This window comes from Barbus barbus, assembly GCF_936440315.1.
Source record: "Barbus barbus genome assembly, chromosome: 6".
Classification (NCBI taxonomy): Eukaryota; Metazoa; Chordata; class Actinopteri; order Cypriniformes; family Cyprinidae; genus Barbus; species Barbus barbus.
The window spans coordinates 41,037,860-41,053,252 of NC_136734.1; the positions used below are offsets into that span (position 1 = coordinate 41,037,860).

General features: G+C 41.9%; 2 protein-coding genes across 2 annotated transcripts; one reads left to right on the forward strand and one right to left on the reverse strand.

Moving 5' to 3' along the window:
• Window positions 1–445: 445 nt before the first annotated feature.
• Window positions 446–3,396, reverse strand: LOC306872011 (mitochondrial fission process protein 1-like). Its single transcript, XM_079420325.1, has 4 exons — window positions 2,999–3,396; window positions 1,863–1,990; window positions 1,095–1,327; window positions 446–998 (listed from the first exon to the last, which is right to left on the reverse strand). The coding sequence occupies exons 1-4, from the start codon at window positions 3,066–3,068 to the stop codon at window positions 932–934; spliced, it is 498 nt and encodes a 165-aa protein (XP_079276451.1). The 5' UTR covers window positions 3,069–3,396; the 3' UTR covers window positions 446–931.
• Window positions 3,397–3,508: 112 nt separating this feature from the next.
• On the forward strand, window positions 3,509–13,259 carry lman2la (lectin, mannose-binding 2-like a). The gene is made up of 9 exons (XM_079419426.1): window positions 3,509–3,996; window positions 5,900–6,018; window positions 7,603–7,720; window positions 7,804–7,886; window positions 9,394–9,426; window positions 9,519–9,680; window positions 9,967–10,081; window positions 10,321–10,440; window positions 11,825–13,259. Exons 1-9 carry the CDS (start codon window positions 3,879–3,881, stop codon window positions 11,965–11,967), a joined length of 1,011 nt encoding a protein of 336 aa, XP_079275552.1. The 5' UTR covers window positions 3,509–3,878; the 3' UTR covers window positions 11,968–13,259.
• Window positions 13,260–15,393: the final 2,134 nt, after the last annotated feature.

The window sequence follows — 15,393 nt, forward strand, 5'->3', positions numbered from 1 at the left end:
CAAGAGCAGAGCCAAGCCCAGCCGGTACGTTTGTTGTTTATGGACTAAATTGATTTACATTTGTTTTAAGTGTCAAAAGCAAAATAAAGGATGCACTATCAACAATTTTGTGGATGCTTTAGAAAAGAGGAAGCACGCGTCAAAAGCTGTTCAATGGCGTTTCCCATGCGGTGAACTAGAGGAGTTCAGCCGCTACACTGTTTATCTATAGATTAATAAATCTGTCATGCACTGAAATAATAAATAGTTCAGTAGAGCTGTTTAAGGATGAAAGAACTGAATGGTAATGAGATGTTTTAGCACAAATCTCACTGTAAACACAGTAAACGTCCTCCTTAGTTTTGAGCCATGTTCCTAAAACCCCAACATCAGCATAAACAACTAAGATAAACTAAAAACCAAACAAAGTTCTGAACCGGGCTGAGAAATAAACAGACATTTGATTAAAAAATATGTGTTTAATGCCACTTTTTGTGCTCCAGCAGAACATTCAGAACTGAAGTTGCATAGAGTTTATGGCTTCATGAGAAACGCAGCTGATCCCTTTACCATCAGATTAAACACAAGTGACAGATCATCAGAGTTAAACACATCAGACTGCTTTGATACGACAGTATTTAGAAACTCGTCCTTCACTAGTTTATCGTTTATACAGAAACACAGTACTGGATTCTTCAACCGTTCACAAGAAATAAAATCTGTGTAATAATGTGACAAAAGAGCCAAAGTAAACACCTGAAAACAAACAACTGCAGATAAAACCATTATCAAGTGAGACGCATGAAGACGAAGATCTGAGAGAGGCACGGTTCATCTGAAACCCCAGAAATCAAGTCCATGTCCGACATGTTTCTGCTGATGATCACAGACCGGCAATCGAGCTGGCTGCAGGGGTCAGGGGTCAGAGGTCAGAGGTGTGTCATCATGAGGCTCATTCGTGTTTTTCTCCTTCACCATAGAGTTTCCGCAGACTGGAGTCCAACAGGAAATCCACCGACCTGATGAACAAACAGACTGACATCAAAACACTGAGACACCAGACACACACACACACACACACATACTCTCTCTCGCACACACACACACACACACACCTGTCGATGGGTGTGATGATGAAGGGGATGGTGGAGAGGCCGATGGCCGTCGTGGTCCACTTGCGCAGAGGAAGTGGCCAGCGAGTGGTTTTTCCCAGCAGGAAGAGCGACGCGGCGCAGACACGGTTGATGGTGAATCCAGGAATGGCCACCGAAGCCAAAGCCTGCCAGACGAACGTATCAACCACAGCGACGGCCACTCGCGACGCCTTCCCATGATCCTCAGCGTGAGCCTGCAGACACAACCGGCAGAGCGGTCAGTGAGAGCAGACTAGACTAATCCAGACCGATGTAGAATGATCCAGACTGACTCGGACTGATCCAGACCAATCCAGACTGACTCAGACCGATCAAGACTAACCCAGACCGATGTAGAATGATCCAGACTGACTCGGACTGATCCAGACCAATCCAGACTGACTCAGACCGATCAAGACTAACCCAGACCGATGTAGAATGATCCAGACTGATCCAGACCAATCCAGACTGAGCCAGACCGATCCAAGGTCAAGGTCAAGTTTATTTATATAGCACCTTAAAGGCAACCAAGGTGCTGCACAGCCAAAAACATAAAAAATATCAACTAACAAAAGCATTAAGACAATGTAAAATTTGAAATCACTAAATAATACAAAAAGTAATACAAAACATCACCAAGCAAAAAAAACCTACAGAACCATTAATAATCGAAAGCTAGGCAAAACAGAGGCCAGAACATCCTTCAGCAGCTTTGTAGGTCCAGACTGATCCAGACTGATCCAGACTCACCGCCGCTGCTTTCCTGCCTTTGTCCAGCGCGTCAGCTGACACGTATGCTGTGGCCACGGCGTAACTGGCCCACACAGCACTGACCGGCACCAGCGCGCGGAACGCCTCGCCCACCTCGTTAGCATAACCTGCAGACGAACACATCACACGCTTTCATCTGTGAAACGCCATCAAACTGAGGTCATCAAGCACACAGAGCTGACTGCATCAAGTCTTTTTACTGCATTTTGATTCTGAAATGAACTGCTGTGCCAAACTGGAAACCTGGTTAGGAAAACTGTGTGAAGAGTTTAGAAAAAGTATAATACTGAGAAATACTGAGAAATGTGTCCTAGTGATTGTAAAGATGAACTGTGAAATACTTTAGTCAGACTAGAGCCATAATTTGTCTTTTAAGATGTGATATAAACGCTTTAGTGAGACTGAAGTGAACCCGACTTCAGCTTCATCAGCTCGTACACCTGTCAATCACACTGTACTTGTCTTCAGAACGGACGCCACTGGCAAATATTAATGTACTGCAACATTTAAAAATAAAAATACAAAACACTGTTTCTGAAACATCTGGAAGGGTTTGTTTAACATATTTGGTTACGAACTTGTTTGCTCACTCATGTCTTCTGCTGGTTACTTTTGGGTAGTTTTACTACAATTAAAAACTAGCCTACTGTTAGATTTAGCAGATTTTACAAATCCAGCTCTTGGAAGGAAATAAGGTTAGTTATGCTGGAGTTAGTTCAGGAGTGCTGATGTAACATATAGAATATAGAAAGTACAGTTTGTACAGTACAAAAAACACATTACACCTAAGGAATGAACCCATAACATGAAAACTGGTGTGTGTGTGTGTGTGTGTGTGTGTGAGTGTGTGTGTGTGTGTGTGTGTGTGTGAAGCCCTGAGGACATCAACACTTTAATTCCTGTATTATAAGCATGAATAAGCTGTAATAATGACATTACAGCTGTAATCAGCAGCAGATCAGTGTGACATTCATGATCAGACCTCAACTGCTGAATCTGAATCACTGAAGAGCTCAAATCAAAGACGAGAGACCAGATCTCTCTCTCTCTCTCTCACTCTCTCTCTCTCACTCACACACACACTCCTGGAGGTCACTGGAGTGTCATTGGCTCACCTAGAAATCTCACCCACGTGTCCCGATAAATGTCGACTTGTTTGCTGTGTGTCTCGGGGGTGTGCTCCATGCTGACCCGAGTGTGTTTGATCCCTGCTGCAGATCAGATCAGCTGTGTATTGAGTTCTGATCACATACAGTCAGACGCGCCATACTGCCGCTGAGGGAGCGTCTACAAATCACACACTTCACATCATATTATTTGATCTCATATCTGATAATTGTGCTTCGGTTCAAACCTCAGTGGTGACTGGAGCTCAAAAGTTCATTTAATATTTCTGTTAAGCACACGGGGGCTTAAATAATAAATTATAATATATTTTGAGTTTGATAAAGCAACCATTTTCCTTCACTGTGTAAAATATATGACCGAATGGTGCTGGTGTCCGTTTCCTCGTGACTTTTATCAGCGTTGTTTTAAGATAGTCCCTAAATCGGTTCTTACGTAAAATGCTCCGGAAGTAAGGGGACACTACTATAATAATAATAATAATTATACAAACACATTAGTAATGAATTGCTATAATGTAGATTAGGTTTGCGCATTCTGTCAAATTTTCCAAAGTATGAGGGTGCACATCAAAAAAATTATTATAGAAAATTTATAAATTACGCGGTCTATAAATGTTATTAAATGTGGAGAGTATGTAGGCACTTGAAATGTTTCGCAGCTTGTTTTAGCAAATCGCAAATCTTTAATGATCATAAATATTCGGTCCCGTTTGTTGATGTGTGGGCGGGCTCATGTTTGATTGACAGGTGAGAGAGCCAGTAGAGGCGCGCCGTGTAACAGCGGCAGCCAATCGGGTGGCAGCATTGACCGACAGATGGTCGCGAGCGTGAATTCAGTGGACGCGTTTGAAAAGATTTGAACTAAATCATGATTTCTGGATCATCGTTGATTTTATTTGCAGCTTTTAGTGTTAGTTTATGTGATGACGGTCATGAAATGGAAGAGTTTTTAAAGAGAGAGTATTCACTGTCCAAGCCTTACCAGGGTAAGAGACACAAATACACCATCAGTTCATCATTCATCACTCAGCTTTTATCATCATCATAATTATGCATATATCACTTACATCATCAGTCTGACACAGGAATGAAAGTAGTTTGTGTGTTCAATGTCATGTCTTTGGCTGATGCATTAGATTGCGCGTAAGCAGCTAGTTATCAGTGTGTGTGTGTGTGAGAGAGAGAGAGTGTGTGTGTGTGTGTGTGTGTGTGTGTGTGAGAGAGAGAGAGTGCGCATGTTTATGTGGTTTATGAGGACACAAATGTGTATAATGACATGGGTATGACAGAGGTATTACAATATAAATGGTGTTTTTGGGAAATCTAACCTGCAGAAAGTGTCTGTGAGGGGCAGGTTAAGTGTAGGGCGGTAGACAGTGTTAGGAAGGTTACTTTGGAAATGTAACAGGTTACAGATTACAAGATACTCTATTTAAAATGTAATAAGTAGTGTAACTATTTCAATTACTTTATTAAAGTAATGTAACTGATTACATTTGATTACTTTTCTAAATGTCTTTTAATAATTTTGAAGCATGTAAAGCAGGCAGGAATAACCCTACAGTAGAACTCATCAGTGTTTCAGAATCACTTGAATTAAGATTATAATAATTTAATTTTAAAGCACAGCCACCACAAAATCAGACTTTAGCACCTCTTCTTGCTTTGAGATTGTTCTGAGGTTAAATACAGATTTAAAATCATAAATAGACATGTTATAAAACACAAAGCATATACACAAACCCAAATAGGCAATAAAACAGTTATGGAATAAGTTTGTCCTATTCTGTGTCCTAATGTAACGAGGGGTCTGAGGCAGAGGGATCCATTTACAGCTTTATTGATAAGACAGAGTCAAACAGGCAGAGATCAGTCCACAGCGACAGGGATGTCAGAGATAAATCAGAATCCATAAACGATATCCAGGCTAGAGTCGAGGCAGGCGGCAGACAGGGGAAGTAAACAACAGTCCAGAGATCAGGTCACAAAGACAGGTAGCAGAGAATCACAGAGACGGATAAACAGTCCAAGGTCGTAAACGGGAGATCAATAAACATGCCATAAACGCTCAGTAGTGTAGCCGGGGCAATACAAGACTTCGCGGTGAGTTGTTGGAGATTGCAGCTTATATGGGTAACAGTGATGGGCAACACCTGTGCCGCAATCAGTCTCAGGTACAGGGCATTGTGGGAAATGCAGTTTGGTTAATACTCCGGTGATGGTGCCCTCCGGTGGTGTCCAGGGAGGGCCACAGAGGCCGAGTTTGTGACACCTAAACTCCTGAAACATTAGTGTCTCATTGTCGCGGTCCTACCCCGCTCTAAAGAGGAGGCTAAAGGCCACGGTCTCTAGCGTCCGTCGCCAGAGCGTCACTTGAGGCTTAACCTGCACAGCACTCACCCGCTGGCCTCTGCTACATCATATTAAGAGCAGTCAGTGCAATTTATGAAATCAATCAAATCTGTATGTGTGTGAAAATATTCAGATGTAACCCCTTTGTAATCATTAACATTTTCATAAGTAACTGTAATTTAATTACACATGTTTTCTCAGTAACTGTAAGGCTGATGATACACGGGGCAACTTTTTTTGAGCAATGTTGTTTGGGTATTTTCCCGTGAGAATGGGTAACTTCAGACCGGTCGTGTGTGTGTGTGTGTGTGTGTGATTACAGTTACATTTATTTTGTAATTAAATAACAGAATTCTGTTACATGTAACTAGTTACTTCCAAACACTGGGAATAGAACATACAGTTTGTTCAGTATAAAAACTATTACGCCTATGGGATGTCCTCATTTAGATAGCTAAGTAAACGTGTGTGTGTGTGTGTGTGTGTGTGTGTGTGTGTGTGTGTGCGTGTGTGTGTGCGTGTGTGTGTGTGCTGCAGGTATCGGCGTGTCCGGCTCGTCTCACTGGGAGCTGATGGGAGACTCTCTGGTCACCACTGATTATGTGCGTCTCACTCCAGACCAGCAGAGCAAACAGGGAGCCATATGGAGCCGAATAGTGAGTCGTCATCACTTAATAGTGTGCACTACAGCTCCTGCTCACACCATTAGACAAGAAGGACCAGTGTGTTTGTAGTGACATTCTTATTAAACAAATACAATAACTCTAACCAACCGCTAACCATTAACTAGTCTTAAAGGGGTCATATGACGTTGCTAAAAAGAACATTATTTTGTGTATTTGATGTAATGCAATGTGTTTACGTGGTTTAAGGCTCAAAAAACACATTATTTTCCACATACCGTACATTATTGTTGCTCCTCTATGCTCCGTCTTTCTGAAACGCGCCGATTTTTACAAAGTTCATCGTTCTGAGAAGCGAGGCGGGCTCTGATTGGCCAGCTATCCAGTGCGTCGTGATTGGCCGAATACCTCAAGCGTGAGACGGAAATGTTACGCCCCTCACTGTATAGTGATGCCCTGTCCCGACGAGACGACACAAAAACAATAAAACCCATTATAAACAAGGCATTTGTTGCATCCACTGGGGACGTAATTACTGATTATAATGACTTGTACTGTCTTTTTACACGTCGTGTTGCATCTCGCCGCGTAAACATTACCATGTCTGCATTTGTGATCGGACAAACAACAAGCACTGCTCTACTCTGCTCAAAACTCACGTTTGAATAGTCAGTGGCAAATTCTTTAAATATGAAAACGTACTTACAGGCTGTCAGTCAGAAGCACCAGACTGTCCTTGCAAAGCTGGAATTGCCCCACTTTATAGAAACAGCCTTTGAGCATAACGTTAGCTGGCAGCTACTCCCAGCTTCAGGAAATAGTCCTCTGTAAAATGCGCTGCACACGCTCTAATATTTGGGTTGAACTGTTCTGGAACAGTGTTGTAAATATAACTTAACCACTGATTTCTGGTTGTGTCCTCTTTTGGAAGCCCAAACAAAGTAGTTTCACTTTCACAATGAAACACAGCGTCTCCAGAACATGACGCCGGCGGCAGCAACAGCACTACAGCCAGAATAATAGCTCCACCGCCTTTCATTGCCTAAACATTTGGGCGGTGTTAGGCAAATCTCCCCACACAGTGATGTAGACATGTTTGAATGAGGGGTTTTAGGGGGACGTGGCAGAGTCTTAACTTTTATAAAGAATATCTCTTTGGTTTTGAGACTTTAGTCTTTGCAACTTCAGGGATCTTATCTATACACAATCAGCTTGTAACACTCCAAAGAGAAAGGAGAACTTGAAATCACATCATATGACCCCTTTAATAAAGAGGAAATAAGTCCATTGTTCAAGTTGACCTGTGTGTGTGTGTGTGTGTGTGTCTCTGTGTGTGTGCGTGCGCGCGTGTGTGTCTCTGTGTGTGTGTGTGTGTGTGTGTGTGTGCGCGTGTGTGCACGCGTGTGTGTCTCTGTGTGTGTGTGTGTGTGCGCGTGTGTGCACGCGTGTGTGTCTCTGTGTGTGTGTGTGTGTGTGTGTGTGCACGCGTGTGTGTCTCTCTGTGTGTGTGTGTGTGTGTGTGTGTGCACGCGTGTGTGTCTCTCTGTGTGTGTGTGTGTGTGTGTGTGCGCGCGCGTGTGTGTCTCTCTGTGTGTGTGTGTGTGTGTGTGTGTGCAGCCGTGTCACCTGAGGGACTGGGAGCTGCAGGTTCATTTTAAGGTTCACGGTCAGGGGAAGAAGAATCTGAACGGTGACGGTCTGGCCGTCTGGTACACACAGGAGCGCATGCAGAAAGGTCAGACAGACGCTTGTTTCGCTCTGATCTCTGGTCAGGGTTGGTTTGCTGATGACTGTAGATCGTCCCTCACTCGTCTACAGGTGCAGTGTTTGGAAACAGGGATTTCTTCACAGGACTCGGCGTGTTTGTGGACACGTACCCCAACGAGGAGAAACTGCTGGAGGTACAGAAATCAAACACAGCCACACGATCAGTCACATGACATTAGCTGGGTTTACATCCAAAGATACAGATTTAACTTCTGCGTAAAACTGGAATTAAAACATTTGCAAATAAGCACCGTTTCCATCCAACGAGTCGAAGACAACAAAATCGTCACTTCCTGATAAACTGGCACTATAAATCACTAAGAATAGTAGGAGAAGCTACTGAATATAATAATTTTCATGTATAATAAATGACTTGCGCATCAGAGCGAGCAGACGAAACACAATGAATGCAGTCAATGCTTTCGGAGGCGGATGCTTCTGTTTGGAAACGAAGTCGTGGAAGACAATTATAGAGAAATACTTTGATGATAGACTTTGCTCAGGCGTTTCAGAACGACCAAAACAACACATAGATGCTGTGAACGAGACTTGTTTTGATGCACATGGAGGAATGTATCCGCAAAAAGCATTTCCAATCTCCCATTATTCACATTAACACTTCTTCGCACAAGTCAAAAACCACCTCAAGCAAGCGTAAAAACTTTTTTATGAATTAAGGGATTTTTTTTCAGAATTTGGTGTTTCCATCACTCGTTTCTGATGCAACGCTTCATAATGAGCATAAACACAGTGTGATGGAAACACAGCTCGTGTGTATCTGTGTACAGGACTGAGAAAAAGCCTTCTGGCACATTATTTGCTTCACAAACACATATGTGATTTATATTTTTCTATCATGTTCCGACAGGAAATATCTGTTTCCATTTCCAAACATTCATTTAGTCATTAATTGTAATAATCCAGTGATATTTTAGGGAGTCGGATACGGTCTGGGACTGAAGAACTTCTCCATGATGATTAGAAACGACCGACCTGCAAACTACCTGTGTGCAAGTTTACCTGGGAAACACCTGCCTGCCTTTTGAGGAACACTGGGAACCAAACTACACTGGAGCACATTGATATTTCTCAAAATATCTTCTTTTATGCTTCGCTGAAGAAATAAAGTCAGACAGGTTTAAAAGACACGAGGAAGTCATGACAGAACTGTAATTTGTGTGTGAACTGTCCACACGTTACCTGATAACAACTATTCATGATATTTTTTAAAACATTCTCACTTTTACAATACAGATCTTTTCAGTGTAGTTTGCTGGTTGGTTGTTCCAGTTTCCTGAAGAAGTCTTCAGTCAGGGTTGCCATGTGTGCAGAATTAGGCTGCTTTAACCCTGCGGCCGTGGGTTCTGGTTTTAGTCCACATGTGAAAGCGAGGTGATTTTGACGGAGTTGGCCTAGTTTTGTTCTTCTATGGATTCAAATCTGAATCCGTGTCTTCTGACATAAGCGTGCGCCACTGTTCTTGTTAATCTGATGAATCACACGCCTGTTTGTATTCCAGACCTGATTCAGGAGCACATGATGACATTTGCATCTCCACTCATAATGTTTCACTGATTCCCTGTATACTGATCACGTGTGTGTGTGTGTGTGTGTGTGTGTGTGTGTGTGTGTGTGTTTCAGGCGCAGAGGAAGAGGTACACACCCCGCACACAGGTAATCTCTGCTCTAGTGGAGTTCATCAGTGGTGTGTGTTAGGGTTAGGGTTAGTACTGGATCACATGTCGTCTCGCTCTGCTGCTCATCAGAGGATCTTCCCGTATGTGTTAGCGATGGTGGGCAACGGCAGCATCAGCTACGATCACGAGCGCGACGGCCGGCCCACAGAACTCGGCGGCTGTAACGCAATGGTGCGAAACCTGAAGCACGACAGCTTTCTGTTCATCAGATACGTGCGGCGCAGACTCACGGTGAGAGACACACACACATACACAGAGACACACACACACATACACAGAGACACACACACACATATACAGAGACACACACACATACACAGAGACACACACACAGAGACACACACACATACACAGAGACACACACACACATACACAGAGACACACACACACATATACAGAGACACACACACATACACAGAGACACACACACAGAGACACACACACATACACAGAGACACACACACCTTCACAGCATCCTGCTTACGTGTGTGTGTGTGTGTGTGTGTGTGTGCTGCAGATCATGCTGGATATTGATGGTCAGCAGGAGTGGCGGGATTGTCTGGATGTTCCCGGTGTGAATCTGCCGCAGGGCTATTACTTCGGTGCTTCGGCCGTCACTGGAGATCTGTCAGGTGACGAGCGCCGCCCGAACAATATAGTTTTGATGTGATGTAACGTAAAGGCCTACAATAACACTCTGCAGCGCTTTAATAGAAAGTCCCAATCTAGAATATTCTTCAGTGGCCAAGGGCCAGAAACATTCATGATGCAGCTATGTGCCCTTGCTAGAGCGTCTAATTGTTTGCTGCAGCTCTGAGTGACACACACGTGACTGTGTGTGTGTGTGTGTGTGTGTGTGTGTGTGAGACAGATAACCACGACCTGATCTCCATGAAGCTCTACCAGCTGACAGTTCTGCGCAGCAAGCAGGAGGACGAGGAGCAGCAGGAGGTTCTGGTTCCCAGCGTGGACAACATGGAGCTGCTGAGACGTGAGTAATCATGATTATTAAGTCACTTTGGTCGGAACAAGAGAGCGATTTAACTCTTCTACATGAAATTAAACGATTTCTTTAAAGGGGTCATATAATGCTACATGCACTTTTACAAGCTGTTTGAACTGAAATGTGTCGGCAGTGTGTGTACACAACCACCCTATAATGATAAAAATACACCCAGTGTTTTTTTTTTATCTACTAAAATCTTTACCCTTTCTTAAATCGAGCCGATCTCTGTGTGATGTCACACGGGCGGAGGCCCCTCCCACAATAGTTTGATTGACAGTAGTGTTTCAGCACAGAGTCAGACTGCACTGGTGTCTTACCTCAGGCCCGTCCTGAGTGAGCCGTCATCAGGTGTTTCACCGCCGGAGCAGATGTAGACAAGAATGGAGGTGTTTTGTTGTTGGATGTAATGATGAATAAAGCAGCAGTCATTTACTCTCGCCATCTGAGCCGCTGAAGACACAGTGGATTATATTTGAGGGAATGCACCCCGATCTACCTAAATGCGTTTATGTTCGCGCGAATCATTCGTGATCCAGCTTCAGCTCCAGAAGAAGTGAGTACAAGGTTTTTTAAATGAATCTTTGCAAATCGCCTTTCCAAATAATGTGCTAATTAACAAGTTTCACAATGAATGCTAAAAATGAATGCAGCTAAAGTAAACAATCCCTCTGAGAGCCGCGAAAGAGAGGGGCGGAGTCAGCAGAGCTCATTTGCATTTAAAGGAGAATGACACAATACCGCTTGCTCTGAAAAGAGCTGTTTTTGACACGGTAAAAAAAGTGTTTTTTACATTACCAATGAAACATTTTAACCAAACTATGTTACAGACTTTTCACTAAGACCCTAAAGAATAATATCAACTTGTGGAGAATGCGCATTATATGACCCCTTTAACCCTTCATCTACAGAATATGATTAAAGAATGTGCATCATTGTGTTTTTGCTTTTTTCTCTTTTTATTCAGTTTATGATGTAAACGGAATAATTATATAGCCTATCTATGGTAATTATACAATAATATAATATTTTGTATATGTAACTTACATAGGTTTATTGTACAAAAAATATTATTCTTTTCAGCAAATTTACTGTCAATAATTTAGTCAAAACAGACGCTGCATATCTATAGTCTTTGGCTGCATCTGACACTTTTCTCACTGATGCCTCGACTCTATCCGACATGACTTGAACACGCCATAAGAGCCGATGATGAGTGACAGCAGACGTGTGTGTGTGTGTGTGTGTGTGTGTGTGTGTGTGTGTGTGTGTGTGTGTGTGTGTGTGTGTCTGTGTGTGTGTGTGTGTGTCTGTGTCTGTGTCTGTGTCTGTGTGTGTGTGTGTGTGTGTGTGTGTGTGTGTGTGTGTGCAGCGCTGGCAGACGAGGAGGGCATGAGCAGCGTCACGGTCTTCTTCAGTGTGCTCTTCTCGATCCTGGGGGTGTTTCTGCTGCTGGTGGTGGGGCTGGTTCTGTACGGACACTGGAGCGAAAGCAGGAGGAAGCGCTTCTACTGACTTCCTGTCTGGAGTGAAGGCCGTGATCCGCTGGAGATCTGAGCGACAGACAGAGATCAGACGTGACGAGGAGAACCGACAGCATCAGATGTGGACCTTCGCTCTCACAACACATACCATATTTATTCTTTATTTATTGCACAGAATGTGTACAATCTTCTTTTTTGCCAAAATGATTATCTGTCTCGAGTAAGATAGGAACTGTAAAGATCTTATGGAATGGAGATTAAAGTTTTGTTACCTTTACTCTATAATCTGTACGCCGCTGCTGTTTTAGACCCCTACAAACACTAACTAGTCCACCAGAGAAACTAACCAGCTAGTCAAAGCCCAATGTGTTTTAACTCATCAGTGCCGTTAATGACATGCAGAAGTTTATTTCTATAGCACTTTATACAATACACATTGTTTCAAAGCAGCTTCTCAGACATAAAAAGGAAAATAACAGTATTAATGTCACACAATGATCCGTTATGAAATGACTTCAGATCAGGTTTTGTTCACTGCTAATATTACTGGATCTGAAGTATCTTTCAGAACCCTAATCAAACCAGAGATGATGATGAAGAACACACACACTGCAGCAGGTGACAGGAACCAGACTCGCTCCAGACCAGATCTCCGGCCTAAATTAACTCTGACTGACTAATGACTCATCTGTGTTAATATCCACACAACTGGAAGACTCTGAGTGTATATAAGGTAGGCTAGTTTAGAAAGGATCATTTAAAGGATAAAAAAGAGGAATTAGGGAGAATCTATTATTATAATATGTAGGCTGATCCATAAAAAAGTAACTGTAGTCAGATTACGAGTCTTTTAAAATGTAATGTAATCTAGTTACAAGTACTGAGTTTTTGGAATCTGATTACTAATCCAGATGAGATGTAATCAGTTACTACCCAGCTCTGATTATTATTCAGTTATATCTGTGCAGTTCTGGTGTATTGACTCGGATCCACCAGCAGGAGGCTCAGCCTCCACAAATCAACCTCTTTTCAACACGAAGCTTCATCTCGCCAGCACTACAAACAACAGAGAGAGTTGAGATTAAACAGCATCACGGAGAAGTGTTCAGGACTGGATGAGACCGGAAGTCTCGCTGAACTGCAGGCTGTCAGATCGAGCACAGCATCATCGAGCGCAGTGACAGTAGAAGGTATCCAGCCTTACACACTGCTGAGGAGTCCATTCATATGTGACCCTGCACCACAAAACCAGTCATGAGGGGCCATTTTTCAAAATTGAGATTCATACATCATTTGAGAGCTGAATAAATCATCTTTCCATTGATGTATGGTTTGTTATGATAGAACAATATTTGTCTGAGATACAACTATTTGAAAATCTGGAATCTGAGGGAGCAGAAAAATCGAAATACTGAGAAAAGTTTTTATATATTTAAGGTAGGAAATTTACAAAATATCTACATGGAACATGAGCTTTCCTTAATATTCTAATTCTAATAATCTAATAATCGATTATTTTGACCCAATGTATTGTTGGGTCCGTGCTACTTATGACCAGTGTTGTGAAGTAATGAATTACAAATACTCACGTTACAGTAATTAAGTAGTTTTTATCAGTAATTGTACTTTTTTGAGTAGTTTTACTTGAGTACATTTTAAGTGATGTATCGGTACTTTTACTCCGCTATTTTCCTCCGTTTGTGGTCGTTGCATGCTTATTTTAATTGTATTTTTATCCATTAATGTGATTGGATAGAGAGCTAGTAATCGGTCTCGTGACTTTCGTCAAATCAATTTGTGCAGAAAGCTTTAACCGCCAGCTGCTGTCTATCACGGCTGCTGGAAGTGCATTCCTCAAGCATCAGTGCAGTCACATTCCTCTAATATGTTCAGGTAAATTTGGGATTTCTGCTTACTAAATGATTTGTATATATGCTTGCCTCTCTACACGACCTGAAATGTGTTGTGGGGTTTCGGGTATTGCGTGCAAGTAACACGTTTGGTAAATCCCCCCTCACTGCGCTGCCTCGTCTCTCTCTCGCGCGCTCTGCTGCAGTCACCTGGGTAAGTCGTTGCTTGTTGAACTGGGAGTTGAGTTGAGTTGGAGTGCGTGATGCTTGCTGTGAAAAAGTGTGTTGGAAACACTGTAAAACGATTTGAAATATTGTACTCAAATTGAGGACCAATCTGCACCTTATTGATGACCCGTGGCGTTAATACACTGCATCTGTGTCAGCGCGTGATGTAATAAAACTGCAGCTCATTAATAAACCTTTTTATTATTATTATTTTTAATCTATTTTTATACAATCCGCCTCCGTTTAGCAAGTGCACTCGCGCATAAACCATTTTCAAGGTCGACACGTGCAGTTGTGTATGCTGCTGATCACCGAGACCGCCGCTCAGCAAGAGACCTGCGCTTGTGTTCTCTTTTGAAAAAGTGTCCCCAGAAATACTTTAATGCATTTTTCCTTACAAATTGTTTTTTCAACATAACAATTCGAGTAAATGTGTAAAAGGTATGGCATGATGCCATCCTTCTAGAACAATGTGCATTTGTTAAAATTGTAACACAAATGATCAAGTTTAGTTATTCTTATTTCTTTATTGCAAAAAGCTAAAACTGGCTCCGTTTTGGAGAGAAATGGGCTCTCATTTTAACCCATATCATGCTGTGTGATGCTGAACTATGAGTTTCTAATAGTGTTTGTATTTGCACTGTTCTAAACATTCATATTTTATGTGCAACAACAGCATGCTCTCAGTGGCCTTACACATGATTTTAAATCTATTTTTCAAACTTAATGATTTATATGGGGATAATTGTACTGAGAATACTTTCGTCTTTTCTTCAGCTGAATACTGTTTCTGTGCTGTTTTGATGTGTTTTAAAGAGTTGGCAGTCTAAAACTGTTGGATAGATATTCTTCATTCTTTATGACAAACAAGATAATGTGAATTACAGAATGTACAAGGTTTTTTTTTTTTTAAATGTGACCATGGACCACAAAACCAGTCATAGGTGTCAATTTTTCAAAATTTATATTTATGCATCATCTGAAAGCTGAGTAAATAAGCTTTCCATTGATGAATGGTTTGTTATGATAGGACAATATTACAACTATTTGAAAATCTGGAATCTGAGGAAGCAAAAAAATCTAAATATTGAGAAAATAGTCTTTAAAGTTGTTCAAATGAAGTTCTTAGCAATGCATATTACTAATCAAAAATTAAGTTTTGATATTTACAGTAGGAAATTTACTAAATATCTTCATGGAACATGATCTTTACTTAATGTCATAATGATTTTTGGCATAAAAGAAAAATGTATAATTTTGAGCCATACAATGCATTGTTGGCTATTGCTACAGATATACCCAGCGACTTAAGACTGGTTTTGTGCTGCAGGGTCACATGTGTAGAGCGGTTATTATGACGGGGTAGAATCCACAGCTCA